This window comes from Lepisma saccharinum, chromosome 6 (assembly GCF_977018435.1).
Source record: "Lepisma saccharinum chromosome 6, izLepSacc3.1, whole genome shotgun sequence".
NCBI lineage: Eukaryota > Metazoa > Arthropoda > Insecta > Zygentoma > Lepismatidae > Lepisma > Lepisma saccharinum.
The window spans coordinates 10,153,230-10,179,092 of NC_139234.1; the positions used below are offsets into that span (position 1 = coordinate 10,153,230).

Sequence of the window (25,863 nt, forward strand, 5' to 3'; positions counted from 1 at the left end):
ATTGAAAAAAAAAATGCTAGAACGAGTGTTGTTAGTGGAGCATTGCAAGTGGATCGCGAAAAATAGTTATTATAATGCCATGAAGGTCAGACATATATGAAATTAGTCAAGATTTACTTTATATTTACAGCATTTACGCATTTTTGAAATTTTAAATCTGGGAACGCCGGGCGTACTATAACGCTACGCCACTGGTCATTTAACCTTTTCCTTGCCATTAACATGGATATATTAATACATCAAGCTTCAATATTGCTTCATTACCATTGGAATTTTAAATATATTTACATGAAATGCATGACTTAGAAATATGCTGGAAGCGTTATAATTATGTTACCAAACCAAAGTGCCCCTTGTTTTGTCTGTGTGGTATCATAGATCACTATAAGTTGAAACTATATCTACATGTTTTATATATTAGAAGTTTGAACTTTCAATTAAATATCTTTATTTCAGTTACTCCTTTCATGTGCTTGAATTGTGTTAGGATAAAAATAAATTGGTAAAAAGATTCTCCAAGCCTATGATGATGAACAGCTAAGTTTCTTAAAAATTCAAACTTCCAATAATAATAGTAATAACAACATTAATAGCAGTAATTGTCCTAAATTTTACACCAAGTTACAGGTTATTTGTAGCTACTAATAGCAATCCCTTACAGAATCAATAATTATGTATGGGTATATTGACCATGACCATGAACTCAAGGGTGTATTATGCTAACTGAATGTGAGTGGCAAAATACGGATCATGCCTGCAGTGAAATGCACTCAGAAAACAAGTCCTGTAAAAATTATCTTTGTTCCACTTTCAAAGGTTTACATAACCTATATGAAGGAAATGCTGATCTGAAATGCACAGCATAGTTTCAAGTCCTTTGCGTTTAGATTCATCCAGTTGAGCTAAGTGCATCTTCTGCCATCCAACAGTGCATTAAGGATAGACCAATATAAATTTTTTCTCGATACCTATAATTTACTGATATCAAATTTACAGATACCAGTAACCAATAATCTGCCAATTCCAAATGTACATGTAACATTTTTTTTTTTTAACTACCATCTTGTATTGTCTTGTCTTGTTGTTTTTGTTTCCTCGTTGCACAGTTTCAGTATAAAATGGTCTTTTAGCAATGGATCTGAAATAAATAAATAAATTAAATTGCAGGTGTTCCATGAAGAACGTGAATGGTTCATTAATCTCCTTAATTAATTTATGTAACCAAGTGAGTGCAGTTGTTTTTTCTTAGAGGAATAAATTATGTATTTAGACATTTATTTTACAAAACTAGATCATAGGAATTACATGTTGATATCCATTAAAATTACAACAAAAGTACTAAATTGAAACATATTTTCTGATATATTAAAAACTAAACTGAACTCTATGGTGTAACAGCATTCTGAGGCCAGGGCCTGCCTAGTGATTTTTCCATTGAGAGGCACATCAACTGATCAAGTCTCATCACTGCTGTTTTCTGGCTTTTGAGACTGAAGTCCATTACTTTTTGAGTAGCTCCCCCAATTGTCCTCACAATTCTAGGGAAGCACTGAAATTTTTATGGGTTCCCATCTCTTAAAGTCAATTTCTTTCTAGTTCTAGTTCAAAATCTTTGATTGTAACATTTCTTAACTTCTCTATTTGTAGCATATATGGTCCTTCAACGCAGAAACCAGCAGATTCGTGGACTGGGAGATGGTTGCCGGAAAGAACAACTAAACCACCTGATCTTCATGACGAGCAGCATGGCATAAAAATGGGTATTCCGTCAGGGGTGTGTGATGATGGTAAGGTAAGAAAATTGCATGATTTTTCTTTACTCTTTTAGCATATACGGGGTGTGGCTAGAAAAAAACGGACTGTTGCTACCAATTTTTTTATTGTTTATTTTGTACAATATGAACATTATCCCCTTCAAAGTACTCCCCTGCACTATCGATACACTGCTCCATACAAACCTTCCATTGCTGGAAATCATTTTCTGAAACCATGCTCATGACCTCCGTTGGTTTTTTTTTTTTTTTTTTTCTTTTCTTTCTTTCAGATTCTACGGTCGTAAATCTGGTTCCTTTCAGTGCTGATTTGACCTTTGGGAATAAAAAAACGTCGCACGGAGTGAGATCAGACGAATAGAGTGAATGTTCTAACACTGGGATCCCATGCTTGGCCAAAAAGCCTTGACTGACAATACCGTAGGCAGGACCATTGTCCTGATGAAGAATCCATGGCTTGCTTTTCCACAAATCAGGTCATCGTCTTCTCACTCGCTCACAAAGGATCGTCAGCGCTGTAATGTAATAATGTTGGTTGACAGTTCGACCTTCGGGTACCCAATTAACGTACACAATCCCATGGATTTCGAAAAAACAATCATCATGGCTTTGAATTTTGATTTGCTCATTCGAGCTTTCTTTTGTCGTGGCGAACTCGGGCTCTTCCAATGCATTGATTGGCGCTTGGTTTCAGGATCGTACGTGAAAAACCACAATTCGTCACAGGTTATCACTCTCTAAGAATGTAGGATCTGTTTCAATGTTTGTTAAAATGTCACCACAAATTTTCACTTGAGTGTCCTTTTGTTCCACTGTCAGGTTTCGTGGAACCAATTTCGAACACACTTGGTACATGTTGAAACTTTCGTGTAAAATATGACGAACACTTTCTTTGTCAATTCCTGTGAATTCAGCAATAGTTTGAATACTCAAGCAACAATCTTGTCAAATTTTTTCACCGACAATTACAATGTTTGATTCAGTTTTTGACGTTCAAGGCCATCCAGGACGCGAGTTTTCGGCAATCACTTCTCGTCCCTCTTTAAACCTTTGGAACCACTCTAACACATGCGTGCGTGATAAACACTCATCTCTGTACACTTCCTTCAACAAACCATAAGTTTCTGTGGTGGATTTTCCGAGTTTCATAAGAAACTTCACATTGATACGCTGTTCCACTTTTCACACTTAACATGTTTTCGACGGAGCACAGATGAATGGTTCATTACAGCGGAAGTGAGCGCTGCGCACCCTGGGCAATCACACAGTCGATAGGCAGGATATCACATTATACACTCGTGCACCGCTTGACCTTTGCATGCCGTTTGTCGACAGCAACATCAATCCGGTTTTTTTCAAGCCACACCTCATACAGTAGTGGAGTTGCTTGTAACTGACTGCTGTTCTTTGTTATATAGACACAGCGTGAGGGTAGTATTAGTTGAATAGCTCTGTAACAGGATTTCAACTGTCAAGAAAAACCATTGAAAGCTATGGAAATTAATCTATCAGTGGAAAAGTTCATGAATTTTGATAATTCCAAGATATGAGAATGAAAATAAATTCTACTTTATTCTTGAACTAGCGTATTGATAGAAGAAAGATTTGAAAACCATTCTGTGGTATTTTGATATGCTAACCAATTGATAATAGTACTAATAAAATCCAAGACAAATACTATGATTTGTATTTCTAATTTTCGAATCGACTACATCCTTCTCCAGTGATGGGAGATTAAAAGTAGAAGGTGTGGTAAAAAGAATTGAAATATGAGCACCATTTAGTTCGCTGCACTTTTTGACTCTCTCTGCTCTTGCACGTCTAGTTGGTTACATGGTGCAACATTGACTCGTCTACTTCGTTGATTTGGTGTCTGCACCATTTGTACTACGTTCTGGAACTGTTTAATTTGTGGTGTATGGTCATGTGGTGCATGCTAACTAATCAAATTAACGTTTAAAGCAGCAATCAGGCATTTGTTGAATCTTTTGAACTTTAACACCACTATCCGTCTACTTAGTTCAACATAATTTCCTTGCACCAGCCTGACACCAGGATATACCTGCACTACACTGAGTGTCAAAAAGTGCAGCAAACTAGACGGGGTTATGGTTAAAATGACTTACAGTGTACCTTGATGAAATCAGTGGGGTGGCTTCTTGATTCTGTCTTCCATATTCTTTATATTTTTTTTTTTTTTTTCGTTTTCATTTTCCTTATCGACACTTTTTTTTAAAAAAAAATCCCATGGTTTATCTGTTTTTACTCGTAATAATCAGTGTTAATAGGTTAGCAAACAACAGAATAAGTACTACTACTTCATTCATGAAATGGCAGTTTTCTTCTTGTCCTTTTTACTTTTTCAGAATTGCCTACATCAGATTTCATATTTGAGTTGTTTCCTTTCAGGTCTAAGATATATTTATGTACTATGTTTTTGAACTACTCCATCTTTGTCATTGATTTATTTAGCTTTTTTGTGTGTTTAACATTTCTTATTATTTCTTACAATAAGTGAATTTAACATTATCTACTATAAAACTGTAATAGTGATTACAGTATCTTCAAATTGCAAGTAAATGTCTGTTAAAGGGAATATGTGTTCTCCTGAAACATGACACCAAGAAACATGTTAACTTGCTTGTAACAACAGTAAATTAGAAGAAAGGAATAATTTTGAAACAGTGGTAATAGTAAATGGTCTCCCGCATAGCCAAGTGGTTAGCACTTTTACTATTGGTGTGAGTGATCCTGGGTTCGATTCCTGGTGGGAACCCCCAAAATTTTGATGTTGACCCAACATCGTGAGGGCAATTGGGAAGCTACTTGAAAAGAAGAAGTAGCGGGCTCCAATGATGAAAGCCAGAAAACAGTGGCGATGAGATCCGATGCACTGACTACGCATCACTCAATGAAAAGCTGCTCTGGTCCTTTGAGGGCTGTTGTGCCTTAGTTTAGGTAATAATAGGTATGTCAAATTTGGAGAAAATTGTAATTAATATGTATGTGAATAATTATAATAATTTCATTCCAGGCAAACTTGACAGTGGATTGGTATAAGTCACCTGTGAACTACACATGCTACAACCCAACGCACAAATATGTTCCAAACAGAAACTTAGAGCCCCTGACCGAATGTGAAAATGTGCCCAAGTATTACATGGTAGGCTCTGCAAAATGTATAATTTTCATTATTTTAGTAAGAAGAATATGGGGAGAAATGGATTTTGTGATTAAATTTTTCTCGAAATTATGATTTGAGGACTAAAAGTGGTAAACGTTGTAAGTGCCAAAAGTGAAAGTGTTGGGAAATCGCATTGTTCCGCACATCAGCCCGTACGAACGTGCACAGCAGTGACCTCTTTACATGCCCTTTGAACTACTTAGAGGGCTACCAGCCACATTTCACGTTTACCGTATTATAAAGCATGGCACATTTCACAGTTTAACGTGGAAAACTGTGTTTGAATTATTGTGACACTTACAGCGTTTACCAATTTTAGTCTTCATTTATTGAATTCTAAAATTTGGGTACATTGCAATGATATAGTTTGAATGGAAAACTTATATCTTAACATTTATATCTGTTCGAAGTGGCATTGGCTCAGCCTTGCTTTTTACCACCATAAGAAATGTTGTTTGTTTAGTGTTTAAAACGTCCTAGAAAGCCTGAAGAATGTGTTGGAAACAAAGTCAAAACATCATATTTTGGAAAGAGAGCCACTTTTAACCACCTTTTTATGTTTTTTTATTCTTTAGATTTGAGAGTACCAGTTAATCTGTAGTAACACTATAGATCGACCACAAGGAAAAAACCTCCCTCCACCTCGGGCCATAAGGAAGCATGGTCAACTCTCCCCCTCCCCTACTCGTGGGGGTAAGGTGCACGGGAGTCGCGGGTCTGCGCAGGTTGTTTTGTTCGTGGTTCCACTATAGTAGGTACAGCAGTCAGCTCACGAGAAGATCCCCCAAATGAGGGGAGAAAGGTTGCGGGGGTAAAGGGAAGGGCAGGTCCATTTGCAGATTTTAGGGGTGTATCAGAAAGTCTTCTGGTGCGGTCTAGGTCCTTTTGAAGTGCGTAGGAATTGATTTGCGTCAATCGCACAGTCCATGTGTGTGTGGCACAGGTTGCTGGTTTTTTTTTTTTTTTCCAGTGTCCAGAATACTTTTGTATTGCTTGCCCTTAATATACAGACTGTATTTCAAGGAATTTAGAAAACAATATACGGCAACGACTGTAGGGTTACCAGATGATAAACTTTAATAAAGAGCACGTTTTTAGACTGCAAAAAGTTAACTTTCGACGAAGATGTAGCACTTCGAACACACATTGTGCTTACTGGTGTTTTTGTGAGCTTATAGATCACACACCTCTGTAAAACAATTTTACACCGTTTCCGTATAACTAATAATAGGCCTCATTATAGGCAAATGTCTGAATACTCTAATATTTATTCAGCATGCCCGTAATATACGGTTGTGAAACTTGGTACTTTAAAAGAATAACAAATTGACAGTTTGCCTCGGAGTTGTTTCTTTCAGGCCTATTGTCTGAGATCCATACTTTACAAGCCAAACAACAAATGATGCAAGAAGAAGCAAAGGCTATTGCAGAGCAATTAAAAAAACTTGAAGCTTCTGAGAAGTAAAGTTTCTTAATTTGCTGTATCAGACATTAAGTACATTTCTTGTTTTATATTTCAGTCTCAGTAACTTATTATTCCTTTTTAAATCTGTACTAATAATTGTCACTTTATTTTTATGTTTTAAAAATTCCAATAATTTGTTTGTCTTAACTATTATTGTACGCATTACAGATTAATATATATTGTATCCATTTATAAACATGTATGAAAAGTGTGAAAATATTTCAATGTTCTATATCAGATATGTTAGAAATTGTTTCAGAGTTGTTTAAAGTTCTAGAAAACTGGTCATCTTTGTTCTTAATTACATGCAAAGAAGTGTAATTTTATTTTATTATTAAACTAGTTTTGTTATTTGCATCAGAAAACAACAGTAATAAAGAAGGTGAGGACGGTATGACTATGAGGGGAAATGGTGGAGGCCATTGTAAAAATATAACAGTCATTTACTGTGCATTCAATACTTTGGAAAAAATATGAGGATTGAGGGAAATCTCAGGGAAAATGGATTTTGAGTTTGCATGGGAACCATACCAGTCATTTACCACATTCATAAGTATTACTAGAGAAAAGTGCATGCATAAATAAGCATTCAAAGCATACCTCTTATTTCAAAACTCTAATGTAAAAAAACTATGAGCATACACACTGGAATAATAAATTCCAGTAAATTGTAAATACGTGGGAAACATTATGATGTTTGGTTGTTTTGTGCCTTCTCCTTCCATAATGTGCACCTGTTCCCCCAAGCATGGTGGTTCATGTTTTTACTGACTCCCGGTTGAAAAGTGGCAACTTTATTATGTGGAAGTCTTTCGATTCGGACGACTTTGAGGAAAGTGATGGGGAACAACATAACTCCATGCTTGCAAATTTGGACAGCTTAAGTATGAGTAAAAAGAATAAAAAATATAAAAATTGCCCTTTCATGAGGTTAATACATACAATTAAACTTCATCCAAATGACTGTCAGGTCGACAAAAAGTTTACAATAGCAGCAGCACTTTCTGATAGACAAGTTGGATTTGTTTTTCTATGGTATCCATGTACACAGTAAAATCCACAATAAAATATTTGTGGGTTTATGCAGCAGTAGTTAAAACATGCATTTAGTTGACTTGAAATTCTTTACAATTGTCTGTTATCACATTCAATCACTTATTTAGTTCATTATATATATTAATAGATGAGTTTGAATCACTTAATGCAATAAACATATATTCAGAATGTCTCACATTTTATGTATATCTTCCACAATTATTGTATGAAACCATATCATTCACTGCGTCCCCAATGACACATTTGTCACCTTGTAATCAAGGGATCCTGGGTTCGATATCCGGTGGAGGCACATAGTGGTTCAGATTCCACTTTAAACTGTAGGTCCAGTCCCGATTAGCCTTGTGTGCATAAAGATGACTTATTACAAGAACTGCAGATTTTTTTAAAAATGAATACTGTCAGTTTAATGATGGTGTAAAATGAGAGAATTGAAAATATCTGCATAAATTAATAACTTTTCCCCTTTTCAGCCACAACATATATGTATGAACAGCCCTATTAGATATGACAGACCAATTCCAACATTGTAAGTATTCAGTTCCGTTTATTTCCATAATTCATTAAACTTAATTTAATCTGTAAATTAAATGATATTAGTTATTATGGTTGAAAAAGATAGAACATTAAAACTTGTAAGAAAGAGAGAGAAAGGAAAGAGAAATAAAGAGAGAGAGAGAGAGAAAGAGAGAGAGAGAGAGGAAGGAAGGAAGGACAGGAGGTAATGCTGATAGCTTTCAGAGAATTCCCATTTACCTGAAAAAGTCAAATTTTGTTAAAACTGAAAAATATGAAAAATCTGAGAAAAATTTCATGCTTTTTGTGATGTCTGGTAGTAGCAAAGAATGAAAACTGTTTTCAATTTAATTAGCTTCTTGGCTGCAGTAATTGAAGAGTTCTGAATTGTATGTTTTGGATGGTTGAATATCTGAAATGATAAGTGGGAACGTTCCCATAACATTACTTTTTATAGTTATTTTACTCTTCATAGTTATTAATATAACCAGTCCTTTTTTTTTCTTTCTTTTTTTTGTGTAGCATCCTGTCAGTCTTCTCAAACAACAAATAATAATCAATTGTGTAAATGAATGAAATAACAGATGCACAATTGTATTCGGTTGGCCCATAAGTCCTGGTGTTTTTTTTTTTAAGTGAAAATTTTGCATGAAAAATAAAATGTGTTGGCAATGCATTTTATGTTATTCGATAGAGAATTATGTGCTCTACAAAATAGTGTGTTTAGTTTTTTTTTATGCTGATATACTTTTTGTTCTTTTCAGGTCATTAAAATGGAGTGTCAAGTCGACAAAAAATAGCATTTTCGACACCTTCTGCTGTGTGCATTTAATCGAGGTGCCAAAGCCACAGAAGGTGCTCGAGAGATTTGTGAAGTGTATGGCGAAGAAGCAATGCCTCTTTGGACGGCTCAAAATTGGTAGAGGAATCTCTGCTTGTGTCCATGAGTTGACCGATGACGGGGAAGCAACCCGGCGGAGATCGTGGCTCGTTGATTTCTGTTGTTGTCGTTCAAAGCATGCTTTTGAACCTTTCCCATCAAGTGAAGGTGACACTCTATGGTACTGTGGGAGCATTCCATTATCTCTGCAAATTCCCTCGCCGTTTGGCGTGGATCTTCGTGAATAAGCTGATTCAGTTGCCCCTCATCGAACTGAACGGAGCGTCCGGTACGATGCATGTCTTTGAGGTTGAAATTGCCGTCTTTGAATCGCTTATACCAATTTTGAGCCATCCTAAGAGGCATTGCTTCTTCGCCATACACTTCACAAATCTCTCGAGCACCTTCTGTGGCTTTGGCACCTCGATTAAACGCAAACAGCAGAAGGTGTCGAAAATGCTCTTTTTTGTCGACTTGACACTCCATTTTAATGACCTGAAAAGAACAAAAAGTATATCAGCATTAAAAAGAACTAAACACACTATTTTGTAGAGCACTTAATGCTCTATTGAATAACATAAAACGCATTGCCAACACATTTTATTTTTCACGCAAAATTTTCACTTAAAAAAAAATGCCAGGACTTAAGGACCGACCCAATACATTAACATACCACATTGTGATTGTTACTTTGCATAATGAACTCCCCTCCCCCTTCATGCAGATCAAGTGGTATAGTGGTAATGCTATCACCTTGTAATCAAGGGGTTATGGGTTTGATGCCTAGTCTAGGCATATTGGACAATGGTTGTGATCTTACTTCAGGTCCCAGTCCAGTCACATAGATTTGCAACAAACGTTTTACATAGTAAATAAACTTTTTAAGAGTACTGGAACCTTTTTCCCCCCTGAAAAAAAAGCACTGGATATGACAAATACCTATGTTATAGAATTTGCAATGAGTCAAGAGGTTTGCTTTCTAGTTCAGTTAATATAGCATTGGTGTAGAATCTAAAGGACCCAGGTTTGAGTCCTGGCTTAGACACAGTTTTTGTAACTTTTTTACTAAGACAAGGTGTGGATACACATTTTAACACTAGAATGGCGAAGGATCTGATACCCCATAGAACAGCAGAAAGGGGATCATTTTGACCCCTCATAAGAAATGCATTTAAAAATTCTAATTTTTTTTAGAATGGGAACATGTTCTTAATTTATATTATTTTCTGTGCTTTATGTATTATAATCAAAGTGTTTAGGTGGTTTGTGATACATTTTGATTACAAATAAAAATTATAATGATCATCAACTGAACACTCCACAATACACAACATTTCACCACGAGAAACTGCTACTTTACACGCATGTCCTTCCCAGTCCACGAACACTACCTACATGACGACATGTAAACTGTGACAAGTGCTAAAGACAGGATGACACAGGAACAGCAACCTAATGCTGATATTGCATTACAAAAACTGTTGCTGTTCTAGGAGTATAACATGAAATAAATTATATTTTGTAGATTTCAATATACCATCTTAAAAAGAACAAAGAATTATGAAAAGTCACAAAATTTCGGGGAAAAAATAAAAAATGGGATAGTTATTAAAGAAACTGTGAAGGTAGGGGTCATTTTGACCCCTCCCGCTGTTCTAGGGTTAAACATATTTTGTACCCTAAGTGAGTCCCAACTTGTAAGACTTGTTTTCTTATTTCTTTCAGTGGGGACCACAGGCCCTTGTGGCCTATCTATGGTGAATATACATTTGTTCCCATTCAGAGGTGGCTTCATAGTTTAGAGGTAAGTCTTATATGTTGCTGTTCCTTTTGTACTAAAGTTTAAGTAAAATTGTGCTGTCAAGAAGTACACTTCATGCAGTGACTGCAGCAGAATAAGTGAGTGGGAGGCATAGTGGAAGAAGCAAGTAGAACCATGCCTTTTTCTCTCACTCTCCATTCGTTTCTCAGTTGGAAAATCTCTTCTCTCCCTCTTGGATGTGGTAGAGTGGCAGATTAGTATACAGCAAGGTTTTCAAGATCATTTTCAATTAAATATTGTCTGTACTTAGATTTATTTATCCTTAAATACACTGGAAATTCTATCTTATTGGAAGGGGCATGCATATTTCGTTTTTGACGAAAACATGAAATGTGAAAAGAAAAAAAACACATTCTAATGTTAATTTTTAATGTTTCTGAAAGGTGTGAGGTACATTTTAGTACCCTGTTTTGTCATGAAATGATGCAAAATGAACCGCAAAGTGCAAAATATACTGTTATACATGAAATTTAGAGTTCATTTACAGACGCAACACTTTCTGTAGTTTGAATTATCCTGCGAATTATGCAATTCACGGAAAATTGATTAATTCTACTCTAAATATTTGAGATTAATTCTACTGTAAATATTTGAGAAGTAAGAATAAACCCCTTCATACAGGAATAAACTTTGGTAACTACTCTGGTAACTATATAAATGTCCTATTAGAAGGGTTATGTTTATTATTTTAATAAGTGCAGTTTTTAAACCAAATTTTGGATTATGTTCACAATTTTAAAACCAAAATGTCATTTTTATATACTGCTTTTGATCCGTTTTTTTACCGCTATAACACCGAAATTTTATTTTATTTTCCGCTTTTGAACCTGAAATTGACTGTTTTTGTAACGAAATTTTGCTTTCTTTATTTACCAAGAAAATGTTCCTCTACTTATTGGGTTTGTAAATAGCTTTGAATTATAAGCAACTTCATGGTATCCAAAATACCTAGGTAATATTTTCAAGGGTTTCCTGTATGTAGTGCCATTGTTTATATTATCTGATTTACCAAAATTATTTTCAGAATATTGCAAATACTACTAGGTTGTTCAAATCCCATGCATAGCTTTGGAAGTCTCTAAAAATAATAGAACTAATTTCTGTATAGATTAAATTTTCAATACATTATAAAATATTAAATTCCTTGCATCAAATCACGCTTCCTCTATACTAGACAGTGCATTGGTATATCCACTTGTGAGAACAAGTATGAAATGTCTGAATGGGGTTTCAGACTCCAGTTATCGAATTTACCAATGCTGGTGAATAATCTGCATCTGTGCACCCATTCAACACAGTCATAATGCATGGAACATAGGCTTTTTGATGTATTAATTTCTGTTAATCTTGGAACTTGGAACTTGGAATTCAGAAAGCAAATAATCTGTACTATAATATTAGTAACACCATTATAGGTAAAAAGGAGATCAGTAAAGAAACAAAAATGAAAATATATAAAACAGTCTATCTCTACACGCTATTATATGGATCAGAAAGCTGGATAATGCAAACTAAATTGGAGAGCAGACTTACTGCTACTGAAATGAAATTCTTAAGAAAAACTGTAGGAAAGACAAGGAGAGATATGATACGAAACACAACAATAAGAAGAGAATGCCTGAATCAGGAACCACTGATTGAAATCATTGAGAAGAGGGAATTAGGCTGGCTGGGACATCTTATTAGGATGGAGGAAGAGCGTAAACCGAAACAAATATTTGAGGCCCGACCAGAAGGAAAAAGAGGAAGGAGACGACCCAGGTTGAACTGGAACCAGTACATTTATGAACTGGCACAGAAGAGAGGGAAGACACCGGACGAAGTGAAAAGACTGGCACAGGATAGAACTTCTTTCAAGAAGTGGCTGAAAGGACCCCACGCCTAAGTGGGCATAAGGGAGAAGAAGAAAAAAAATCTTGGAACATAGTGAAGAAGAGTACTTACCACGACAAGTCACATATTGATATTCCAATGTTTCACCAAGGTCACTTGTCTTCTTCAGGGATATCAAAGCTGAAGTACTTACATGTGAAAGTGGTGGAGTTTAGAAATATAAAAACATGTATCCATAGGAAGTTAAAACAGGGTGTCTACCAGTAATGAAAGTTAAGAAATAGTAAAGAAATCAACAAGTACAGGGTAGGATTCAAAAGTAATGAGCCTTCGTTCAAAAATACATATTTATTGAGCTGATCGGTACAATTGACTAATAGTCTTCAAAATAGGCACCTCCTGCATCAATGCACTTCTGTAGGCGGCTTTTCCATCACTCAAAGGCGTCCCCGAAGTCCTGTTCTGGGAAGGCTGCAAGGGCTGCCTTGACATTTGCTTTGATGTCCTCGATGGAGTTGAAACGTGTTCCTTTCAGCACTGATTTTAAGCGTGGAAACAAGAAGTCAGGAGGCGACAAGTCCGGACTGTAGGGAGGCTGGGGTACCACAGGAACGTTGACTCGGACCAGGTAGTCGTTGACGATGAAGGCGGTGTGGCTGGGGGCGTTATCGTGGTGAAGCTTCCAGTGATGTCCCTTCGCTTGCGCGCGATGCTTCTTTTCAGCCTTTTCAGGACTTCCTGGTAGTAAGCAGAGTTCACGGTCTGTCCGGGTGGGACAAACTCGTAGTGGACGATCCCCGTCACTCCGAAAAAGGCGATGAGCATGGTCTTCGTTTTCGATTTACACATCCGCGCTTTCTTGGGACGGGGTGAGTTTGAGGTGTGCCTCTCAGCGTTTTGTCATTTTGTTTCTGGATCGTACTGAAAAGTCCACGTTTCGTCACCGCTTATTGCTGTTTCGAGAATGGCAGGATCGCCTTCGCACAATTGCAGCAGTTCTTCGCATCGGAGCACTCGGTTCTGTTTCTGTTCTGCAGTCAAAACTCGCGGCACAAGTTTCGCGCAGACTTTCCGCATGTGCAAGTCCTTGGTAACAATGCGTTGCACTGTTGTCTCCGATAAGTTCAGGGCTTCTGCTACTTGGTAGAGACTCAAACGCCGGTCCGTGTTCAAAAAATCACACACTCTCTGCACATTCACGTCAGTTCGGGCCGATGACGGCGTCCAGACCAGAGTTCGTCAGTCACCTCTTCCCGGCCCTCACGAAAAGCCTTGTGCCACTTTTTGACTTGAGAAGAGGACAGACACTCAGTCCCAAACGCCTGTTGAAGCATTGTGACCGTTTCGGAAGGAGACTTGCCCAACCGGATGCAAAATTTGATCGCGTAGCGTTGCTCTAACGAACTTTCCATATCGCCGTGTCACACACCACCGTATAGGGGCTACTGTTAAGGCCGATGCTATCGCTCCGAAAGCTGGGAGCCAACTGACACGCGTTGCGCTGCGAAGTCAACACCCACCACCACCGTTCATGTCAAGCGGAGTGCGCTGCAGGGTGCGCACGCGTCAGTATAAAGTGAGGCTCATTACTTATGAATCCTACCCTGTATGTCAAGAAGTCAATAAAAAGTCCAAGAAATTATACTTGTGGTCAAGAATTTTTGCTGTCCCAAATGTCTGATTGATTGATTTAGTTTATTTTACTTCACTTTTCTTGTCCTTTGGCTAATCGCGAAGACGAGGATGAATGGTGGTAAGATAAGATGGATGAAGGGACAATCACAAATATATGAGCACCACATAAGATTATACTGGCTGAGTGTCCAGATGCCAGAACCTACCTAGTCAGCCAAATTAAGTCCAGGATGCATTGATAGATAAAGCAAGTCTAGTTCTTTCGTTAACTACAGCTTCAGTTTCCATCTTAACTGGCCTTTTGGTAGGGGTTTTTCATTAAATATTTATTTTTGTAATTGCTAATTTCCAACTTTACCTAAGTAGGGGTTGTATAAATAAAGTTTAAGAAGGATAAAAAAAATGTCCAGAATTTTGGATTTCTTCTTTTGCTAGACACCCTGTAAAAGCTTGTAGTGATGTATTAGCAGTTGATTTAAAAATATAAAACAGGTGTCTGTGGGAAGTTAAAAGTGTAATACCGGTACTACATCAGAATGGTTCAGCCTAAAGTGTGTTATTTCGCAGAGGAGTGAGGTACACTCTTCAGCAGAGGTAAGTACGTACTCTTTTTTTTTCATTATTACAATGTTGGCCAATTTTAACTTGGGAATATATTACTTTATACCACTCTGCTCTTTGTTACAGCATGGAGGTGTTGTGGCGCTTTATCACCCGTGCGCTAACCCACGAGAGGTAAAGAAGTTGAAGATCCTGGTGCAGAACTGTTTGAGGCGACATATCATTACACCATACAGTATGCTTGATCCGGATAGGGTAAGTATAATTCAGTATTCTGGATTGTGTTAATAAGGGATCTTTCAGACCAGAGTGACAAGTGACTTGGGTGTTAACCTTCAGAAATAAATTTACCCTTTCACACCAGAGCAACTTGACGCACTGCACATGTTACTTTGCTGTCACTCGGACTGGTTCATTTTTCTATGCATCATGTATTTGTCACCTCAGTCTGTTGGTTGTGCACAGTGAATGCCTTATCTCAGCAAGCTATATATAAATTCCAGAAAAGAGGTTTCTGGTGGCCATCTCTGAAATATGAATCTCTAGTTTGATGATGATAAAGCATCAAGATGTACAATATTTCAAAATGTAAATACAATGTTCTTTTGGCTTTATCACTTCTGTATGTGCATTTGTTGGCTGGAATTCGCCTTCAGCATTCTGTTTAGACTATTTAGGATGTGACTACTTGTGTTGAAAAGATCACCACTTGAGGGTGCTAGAGTCAACATTAGGGCCACTTAAGTGTTTAAGCTCTTTACTTTATCCAGACTGCCTGTCACCTGTAGCTTGTGACATTGGTGTGAAACTCCTGCATTGCATGTCCCCTGCCACCCATCATGTGTTATGTGTTACTTTGGTGTGGAAACTCCCCCAATATTTTCTATGGTTTAAATTCCATGTAGTATATATTTTTTTTAAGTGAAAGCCTGTTTACTGTAGAATAGCAGAGCGATTCTTATTTCGCACCTGATTTGTCACCACACAGCTAATTTCAACATTAAATTGGTCATTATATGATTGGTTCCTTCACTTCTAACATCTGGCGGTCACACAAAATTACTCTTTTAGTGACAGTAAAAAGTCCAGCAATTTTATATTAGGTCAGTTTGTCACAATATATAATCTGTTGGGGAGAGTCATTAGAGCAAGCCTGATCAAGCTACCATATTCGTGGAAGAGGACTCTCATAAGATGGGCAGAAAATAAAGAGTGAGTGGGCTACGAGGCTTTGTTGGTCGTATTTGTGCAGTGGGAAACTTCTTTTCCATCTGATTCGTAACAGTGCAGTCCGACATTGTGCTTATAGCAAACGAAACAAGAGGTTTTTTCCGCGTAAAGGAGAAAGGGGCACATTACTTTGCAGTATATTTCACCTCTCAGTTCTAGGGACACGTCCTGCTCCTCTGCTTACTGGTGTGTGCTGTGGTGTGCAGGCAGAAAGCTCTCACCACATGGAGCACTGGATGGCCTCCAAAAGTGCGAGTGAGATGCACAAGCCTGCATTAAACTTGGTCCACACGTAATGTTTTGTCAGTCTTGCATGATAAGGTAAGTGTGAGAGATAAGACTGACACAAAACATGCAGCTACACTATTCATGCTTTCTCTCAGTCTTTCCAAAAACACCATGGATGAAGCATTATTGACAAATGTAATTTCAGTGTGTGCAGTGAGATTGAAAGAAAGAAATTTGCACATCCTTCACTGTGGTCTTGAGAGTGGTTACTTAAGAGGGTTAAGTTCTCAAATGTCAATTTGTTGCATGAATTACGGATGGAACATGAAGATTGCAATTAGACACCTGCTGCAAATTATTAATGCTAGTAATCCCAGAAATTGAAAAACAAGACATGCTCGTCCAACGAGACCCAGCTCAAAATGAAGCGAAGTTGGACCGATTAGATGGATGTTCATCTACATGTAACCACTTGTCTTCTGTTTTGCTTGAAAACAAAGCTCCAGCTCATCGGTCTTTTCAGCTGTCATGAGACCATTCAGTTCATGCAAGACGTCTAACTTACCGTCCACACGTAATGTTTTGTTTGATCCATCTGGCATTATCATGCAAAACTGGCGATAAAACATTATGTGTGGACCAGACTTTAGAGGTACAAGGATGTTATAGTGTTGTACAAGAAATTTTGTTATAACCCTGTGAAGTCATTATTTATTCATACTTTTATGTTCAGTATTTGTTTGCAAGCATGGTATGGTGTAATGTGTTATTACAGCCTCAGATGGATAAAATGCTGTACTGTTGTGTATTTATGGTGCACAATAGTTATTAATATAATAGATTCATTATATAATTTTATTCCTAGCAATGGGGTTGTGTTACTTCATGTTGTGTTAGTATCTATATTTTGTAATATAGAGGGAATTAATAATGGGTCTATTATTATATATAGTAATAGTAATGATGCTGGGATTGCATTTATTATTAATATCATGCCCCAAATTATGTGCTAATTATATTAACCCTTCTTTTGTAGCCGTTGACCTTGGTTGCGTGGGGATGCCGGATGAGTATGTCGACAGTTGACCCGGAGGCTGTGAGGAGCTTCATCAGGGACCGAGCCCTGAAAGGGCCCGAGAAGGTGAGTGCGGATGGACAGTATGACTTGATGCTCACGACTAAGGCAGCCATTGTGCCCGGCTCAAATCTGAACGATGACGTACTGTGCCCCGAGTGACAGGAGCTTGTCAACAGCGACTGTGTTGCTTCCATGCTGAAGATGCCAAGGAGACAATGTGCATTAATAGGATCATGAATGAATAAAGGAATATTTTTTTAGAAATCTACATGAACTTATTTGGCAAAATGAATAAGAATTTATTTGAATTAAAAAAAAAAGTTCCTGAATGTTAGATTGATCATCTCTGCTCTATTTCTGTGTGTGTTTGTGTATGTGTGTATGTGTGTGTGTATATATATATATATATATATTTCTTCAGTACATTATGGAACTAACTTTAGTCCCCTCTTCACTAACCCTTTTCTTTCTTGGTGCACACACTGAAAATGTCTGAGCATTCTACTTAAGTCTCTATTAAAAAACATTAGGGGTTGAGTATTTGTGGATAATAACCCAGAATGAACATAAAACTTTCACAGAGATCTAAGGTGTGTATATATGTATTGGGGGAAGCCAAGGGTTGGCTTGATAGTTTGGTGGTAGAGCTATATCACCTTAAATACCTAGTGTGACACATTTCCTGCTGGTCCCACTTTGCGATGAACTCCTTAGTGGCACTGGTGTCTGCAATGAGGTAAGACTTTTGTTTGCCTGCCATGGTATTAAGTGCGTGTTTTGTTGCAGTGTCTCAATGTTTCCTTGTAACATTTCCATGAACGTGATGAATTATATTTCGTACAATGGTAAATAATATAGTAGAGAATGCATTATTGTGATGTTCAGTGAATTTTGAAAAAATAAGCACTGAGAATGCTTTACATCTTTCCTTGACTATTTGGTTCATGTACGTGCAGCTGTTGTTTTGTGTCTGCCTATCATTACCACTTCAAAGCATATCTAAACAATGAGCACACACATAAGACTAATTACTATGTTATCTACTTGTTGAAGTCTTTATATTTCAATTCTTCCAAATAGTTTCACTTCAGGAAGTTAATTTTGTCTTATGTACTACATGATACTTTTTAAAATTTTATTAACTCTGGAAATTAAAACTTTGGACCATAACCCCCCCCCCCCTGCAAGAAAGAAAAACAAGCTAAGCTGCATTAAGGAAAGTAGCTCAGCTATCAAATTCACTGCTGTCTATGCTGTGATCAGTGTTGTGAATCGCTGGAAACAGTCACTTTTCCACACTAGTCTATTAGTTCCTTGTTGAACTACAATTTTCGTATAACATTTCAATAGATTATTAACATTTTTTCTGAATTTATGTGTCTGATTTTTGTATAAATAATCACCTTTTTGAAATGCATTACATGATTCCATTCAGAATCTTTGTATTTTTGCCTTTTTACAATGGGTATTTCAAATGTTTTGCTGAATGTGCACAACCCAAAGCATAATGCAATGAATCAATTTTGTAATATTAACTTTAAGTCAGACTTCAGTCCAGAGCATGTCATGTATATTTGCTTCCTAACTTGTCCCTTTCCTGAGACACTGGCTTGGAATGGACAAGTCTGGTGTCCTGATCTTGCAAGATGACACAAAGCCACATGTTGCTTGTACAGGACAAAATATTCTGGAAAAGTGTGGATGGAAACTGCTACCCAACCTGACATAACCCCACCAGATTTTGACTTCTTCCAAATTTGAAGAAATCACTCCATGGGAAACTATTCAGTACCATTCAGGTTATTTCTGAGGAGGTGAGCTAAGCAAACAGATGCATGAACAATGAAGTTGGCCTTCCCGATGGCATGTCATCGCCTCGTAGTCAAGTGGTCTCAGGTTCAGTACTTGGTGGAGGTACATAGTGGTTCAGATTCCATTTCGTACTGTAGGTCCAGTCTCGATTAGCTTCTCTGTGCAAAACAATGAAGTTGCCCAGATGAAAATACAAAACTTGCCCAAATGTTGGGTCATTGTGATAAGGAAAATAGTGGTTTCTGAAGACATGTAAATTAGCTGATACCACTTTGAACCGATACTCATACCATTGGCAATATTCTTACCAATTTCCACCAATGCCAATACTGATACTTGAAATTCATAACTAAAAGTAGTTCATAATCTTCATATGTAAGATTTCTATTAAAAGTCGTGCCACAGCGATGTAATGGAGTTTTGGTTAAAATATTTGTAATTTCACATGAGATAATCGTTTAATCAAAAAATCTGTTTTCTCCCAACAATGATGATAATTCTGCATTGTGCATAATTTTCAGAGTATTTAGAATCCGCAAAACTGTTGCATGGCATTTTTCAGACTGGAAAGTATGAGTTTGTATCTGTGCTTTTTTTCAACCGATACAAATTGGAAAGTATAAGCCGGCATCTGTGCATTTTTTCAACTGATTCAAATACCACACTAATACATTGCTGTCAGTATTTTCTCAGCCCTGATGTAAATGTATTTTCTCTAAATACATTTGTTTCTTTACATAAAACCTGCAGTGTGCAAAACTTTTGAAATGACCCTCGTGTATTGGATAGGTACAGTATTGGTTACTTGTTATCTGTTATCAGTATTTATGAAATGTAATACAAAACATTTCAACAGACTCTCTAGGGACACAATAAACTTTCATGTTCCATAAGGCTTTCCTGAATGTTTGCAAAAACAGTCTGTTAATGTGACATTCCTACATGATCTGACTGTGCAATATACTAATACTTGTTGTGGTTGTCAATCTTTAACTTGTTGTGATGTAAACAAGTGAAAACAAGATCCAATGAATGTTAGGTGAAATACTTATGATTATTATCCGAGGCTGGCTTCATATCAGTACCAACAGGTGGCACTGGCATCAGGTAGAATTAGTCGTAGATTTGAATCCTGGTTCTGATTGATATGTAATAGAAGTTAATAAGAAAAAATGGCTTTCATAAATATGACAAATAATTTATTATTGCAATTGGTGCTTGAATATTTGAAGTCATTTTTAATTGATAAACTGTACATCAAATATGGTAAACTCATAGGTCTGATCAGCTCTTGTTTCACCTATACTTGTAGGAAATGTTAAATTTGGAAAATTATATTTCATTATTCCAATCAGATCAAGCCCAGATTTCATACTTCACAAGAGGATATATTTTGTTTGTAATCTTACATAATTGCAATAATAATTCCATTAGTCCTGTTGTGAATATGGTACATGTCTTGTAATTTGTTTATCATATTACTTGTATACATTTCTTGTAAAATGGAGTGTTCATAATGTAAGATATATTTTGTAATAATTGTTATTATTGTGACAATGCTTCACAATTTCATTTTATTGTTTGTATTGTAAATTATATGGGGAGTAAAATCGAAAATTGATAATGATGATAATCATAATAATAAATACACTGCAATATTGCCATCTAAAATAATAATGCCCTGAGGCAGGCCATTATAAATAATAAATAAATTGCTGCCACCTTTTCATCAAAGGATCCCAGCGGAGACACATTGGTGGTTCCTATCTCACTTCAAACTGTAGGTCCAGTCCTCATTACTGTAACTAAGCATATAGTGAACTTAAAACTTACCAATAATAACACTTCTACTCCTTCCACTTGCTTGTTCAGTGGTCCTATAGTGGAACCACAACCAAAGAAACCTGTGCAGACCTGCAACTCCTGTGCACCGTACTCTCACGTGGAGGGGAGGGGGAGAGTGGACCATGCTTCCTTATGGCCCGAGTTGAACGGAAGAAGGGAAAACTGCGCGGGGACTTTTCGTCCAAGGTTTTTTTTTTCTTGTGGTTGCTGTATAGCTTGTAACTGAATTTGACATGGCTTCTGAACACACCTCCATATTGGTCTTCATAATCAAGACAGGGATTGGGTTTTGGGGCCACATGTGAAATGTGCATGAAGTGAACTCAGAACTCTGGTGGTAGTTAATACCAGTATTGGTGCTAATTTAAAAATGGTATAGGCAATGTTCGAAGTGGAGTGAGATGGTATTCCCCCAGCTAAGAAGGATTACGCAGAGCATTCCACCAGCTGTCCCATTGTCTCTATGTTAAAACATGGAGTATTTACCCCAGCTAACCCCAAGGCCCAAGCAAACATCCCCCACCCAACAGTTTCCACTTCTAACACTGGGTATATGTTCAGCCTCAATGAAAAATGTGTTGAAGAAATGAAGATGGTTGTAACCGTCGCAGAAACTAAAGTATTCTCGCTAGTCATATTGTTATCTGTACCTAACCTGGAATCATTACATTAACTAATGTAAGAATGTTGTTAACACAAGAAACCTATGGTTTAATGTTTTAATTGTGACTAAAATAAAAAATATGAAGTGTACTTGAAAAGTTTAATAAAAAAAAAATAGATCTGAACCAATACCACTCTGAATTGATACCATGCTGTTGTCGATTTCCCCCTCCCCAGCGTTACAATTCAATCTGAAATTTAAATTTCAGTCTATGTGAATTGTCTTAAAATCACTGAGAAAAGTTATAGCACTGTATCTGAAAAAAAGAAAAGTTCACTGAAACGTCATTTTCACTACACATCACAACCGTCTCTCTGAAAAGAAGAGTCTCGATTTCACTTCACTAACTATCCTATTTCCACACGGATTCTTCCTCCGGGAATCCTGTAACCTCCTGGACATCTCGGTCATCAGGACTGCTCACAGGTGCAGACGGATTCATCTCCTCCACCTTCCATCGAACATGTCCAGCTCCCGCTCTAGGGTCGACTCAGCCTCTCCTCGGTCCATTCGAAGAACTCCCGGCTCCTTAGTCCCCTAGTCCTTGCGTCTGAGACTTCTGCAGTACTCGGTTCGACTCCTGCCGAATTTCAGCTTCAAATGCTTTCAAAAAGTTCTATCGTTCGATCATACGACCCGACTTAAAAATGGCTTCCCCATTTTTCCATCTATAAGGAAACTTTCCCTTCCTTTTCCGGGCATCGAACTGCCATCCTTCATCATTCTCTTAGCGATGAAAATCTCATGTCCTTGTGTGCAAAATATTCATCATGCGAAGATTTAAGTACTTCACTCTTAAACTTCTCTGGTACCCACAGCTTCAATCTGGAACTAAACGGTGGATATAGTCCAGTGGTTTCGTCAACGAAACGGTAAAGCAGTCCATCATCGTCGAGACAGGAATGTTGCAGATAAAAGTCAAATTTTCTCTTCTCTCGAGAATCCTTTATTTCAACTTCTTCTCCATTTAAACATCCAATTAATTTCGACAAGTAAGGATCACTCTGTTGTTCTCCTTTCCACATCTCTTTATTGTTAAGATCTACGGGCGGCGAAGTTTCTGTCTGTCCGTCCGTCTGTCTTAAATTTACAGTGTTGCCAGCTGCATCTGTAAACATCGCTTCCGTTTTCCTTTTCTGCTTCGCAGAAAAGTTACATTCTTGTAACTTCCCCTTTTCTGTTTCGCAAGATCATCGGTTCGATCCTCGTCCGTTTCTCTCCTTAACTTTCAAAGCAAAAATCTAGTTCAATATCCTACGACAAGCCTTCAAAAAAATAAGTTCAATCCCGGACGAGCCCCCAAATAAATATGTTACTAGTCTGGTCCCCCACACTTTACCTCCGCACTCGAGGTTCGATGCACTTCGTACTCGGCTCAGATTTGTCTAGGGGTATCTTTCTTTGTACGACAATGCACGTGGGTAGCTACAAGTCAACATAATTATATAATTAACTACAAGAGACAACGGATAACCTTTGCGAAACCTTATTGCTATAGGGGATAAATTACCTTGTCCAGCATGTGTGAAATTAAAAGACGGAAATTTTTGGATAATTTCTATAGTTTAATTAACGTAAAATTTGATGTATATACAAGTCGTTTCCGAACGTTCATTTCTCTAATTATTTATCGGGCCAAAACTCTAATTTTGATGTTGGAATCTCTATTGTTTGTACCTGGATGCTTTACATTTCATGAATTACATCTGAAGTACGCTTGTCACAAGGTAGACTCGCGTTACTCCAAGAAACGTCTTAACAGGCGCTAGGCCGCCCGACGTGTACATTTCTCAACCTCCACGGTGACAAGGCACTAGGCTGCCCTGCGCACCGCAATTACTTCAAAATAACATCCAGAACAAACTACCTTTTTACCTGTAAATTGGACACCAAGGCACTAGCTTGCCCGGCAATCCAATCTCTTACAGCATCCGTTTCGGGAGACCTGTCCTCCGGTCCTAGCTAACCGAAGCAAAGCAGCCTCTCCCTTCCAAGTCTCAGTTCCAACAGCCGACCTCCCCTACTCTCATCTGGGAGTTTATATATGTTTGGTTGGCGTCTGTTGCCAACCGCCCTTCTTTCAAAATTTTTTAATCTTTAACAGCTAAACTGCCCGCCTTTCTTTTGAACGTTCGAAACACGAAGCAAGAACAGAGAGCTACATGGTATTTATACATGGAATAATATGAACCTAAAATTACATAATAAATTGATTTACACTAATCACACACATATATATGTTTATACACGTAATTACCTAATTAATTAACATATTAATAAATATTACAATAAGAAAAAAAAACACTGTTGCCCTGACACGGGGGCAGGGTAACAATTGATACCATGCTGTTGTCGATAGTCTTACCAGTTCCCAGTGATGTCAGTGCTGTAAAGTTGTTCAAAATACTGGTTAATATTAGTGTGTAAGTAGTCCACTCCATATGTGCATAACTTTACCATGAGTTTTGCTTTAACGTATTCAAGAATTACATTAGAATATGAAAATGCATGTTATGTAATCACAAAATCCAATTGTTCACACAGTACTAGTGCAAAGTGAATGGAAACTTCAAAATTTGTGCATTATTTACAGGATAATTAGATGCCATGCTCACATGGCATTTTTGTCTGAAAAGTATTGGCCAGTATCCGTTAATAAATTCCAACAGATACTTTCCGATACCAGTAACACTGGTATTGGGTGAAAGCACTACATCAGCATTGGTATCTCAGCCTTAATAAGAAGGGGCATTTATTTTCCACTGATTTTATTTTTGTCAGAATTACTATGTCCTACACTACTTTTTTCAATATTCATGGAGGCATTCATAACTGGATACTAAATTTGTGTTGCCTCCTCATGGAATGGGCCATATGTGGAAAATTTCACTTCTGTGCTGCTCTCTTTATGACATCATCATTGTTACATTTTCTTACCTGTGTAAGACTAGGTCTGTACAACTGCATAGCACACAAATAAAAAAGTATTGTACGGTTTATTCTTCTTGTATGGCCTTTGCAGCCTGATATCAATCCATTGTCTCCTTCTCTGCCTAAAGACTTTCTCCTCCAACTCTTGGCTTCCAAAATTGAGTTCACATCCTCTTCCACCACCATCACCTTCTCCAAGGTTGTCTTTGCAGACATCCTCATTCTTTGATGAATGAATGCACAAAATGGTATCTTGTTACTATAAATTCCTCAGTAGAATTTTGTAAAAAGCAGTGCAAGTAGTAGTACACAGATTCACCAAAAATGAAGTTTTTTTTAAAAAAAATAATGTAATGATACTTACTTTCCAAATCACTTTGTATTCAAACAAGTGTACAATGCGTGTATTTGCCCAGTTTTACATTCCATTTTAATTTAGTTTTAGTATTTTTTTTAGATTTATGGTGAGGGGCATGAAGTTTTCACATTTGTGCGAATGAAATAGGAATTAGTCAAGTGTAAGGGGACAGTGTGGAAATGTTATGTGTATTCTTCATTTTTTGTGATACGTTTTGCTTTCTTTTGTGATAGTTATTATTGCATATAAAAAGATAGTTTATTACAAGAAGTTGTTAAATATTTACGTGCAATAGATGTTACAGATATGAATTATAATACGTATATATGTATGTTTGTATTTCAATGTTAAAAAGATAATTCTTTATCATGAGAAATGTATCTACAATAGCCACCATTGTAAAACTGTGTTATATTTTCTCCTATATTATTTATATCATCCTGCCTTATACTTGCCACAGTTTTATTAGCAAAATTAATCGTTACAGGTATATCATACCTCTATTGTCAAATAGTCAAATTCTGTCTTATTTTTGAATATAAGTAATTTACTTTTGGAAAATTGTTTGCTTACCAGCAAACAGATGAACTTTACTTTGAACAAAACAGGGTTCAGAAACTGATGTAAAAAAACCTGTAGATCATGTAAACAAAATGTAAAATAAAGTTAAAAACTTCTTGCTTTCCTTAGAAAAGCAAAAGTACAAATGAAACTTATTCTTTATGAATATTGAAAAGCATCCAGCTTTCATTTTTTTTCTAACAATAGACTTTTCTGTTAACTAGCATACATTCTTTGATTCTCTGCACATCTGTAATGCAATAATACAGGGTCATCAAGAATGATTGCCGGGATTTTAAACTGTTATTATAAGAAGTATTTAATGGATATACACGTGGGGCATCTTAAAATGTTCAGCAAAGTTTAAAGTTTTAGACTTACCTTAGTACACTTCGATATGGGTGCCATTTGTAGCTCTGGTAATGTCTAGAC

The 25,863-nt window shown here is 37.0% G+C and overlaps 1 protein-coding gene across 2 annotated transcripts in view; it reads left to right on the top strand.

Annotated features, from left to right (window-relative positions):
- The window catches only part of LOC145988557 (uncharacterized), a 38,361-nt gene extending 12,706 nt beyond the window's left edge, over positions 1-25,655 (top strand). For both annotated transcript variants that reach the window (XM_083123491.1, XM_083123490.1), the window contains exons 4-9: positions 1,648-1,792; positions 4,807-4,935; positions 7,951-8,006; positions 10,599-10,677; positions 14,851-14,979; positions 17,219-25,655. In XM_083123491.1, coding sequence (XP_082979617.1) covers positions 1,648-1,792; positions 4,807-4,935; positions 7,951-8,006; positions 10,599-10,677; positions 14,851-14,979; positions 17,219-17,419 — 739 coding nt within the window. In that variant the 3' untranslated portion in view covers positions 17,420-25,655. The remainder of the gene's footprint in view (positions 1-1,647; positions 1,793-4,806; positions 4,936-7,950; positions 8,007-10,598; positions 10,678-14,850; positions 14,980-17,218) is intronic.
- The last annotated feature ends 208 nt before the right edge of the window (positions 25,656-25,863 follow it).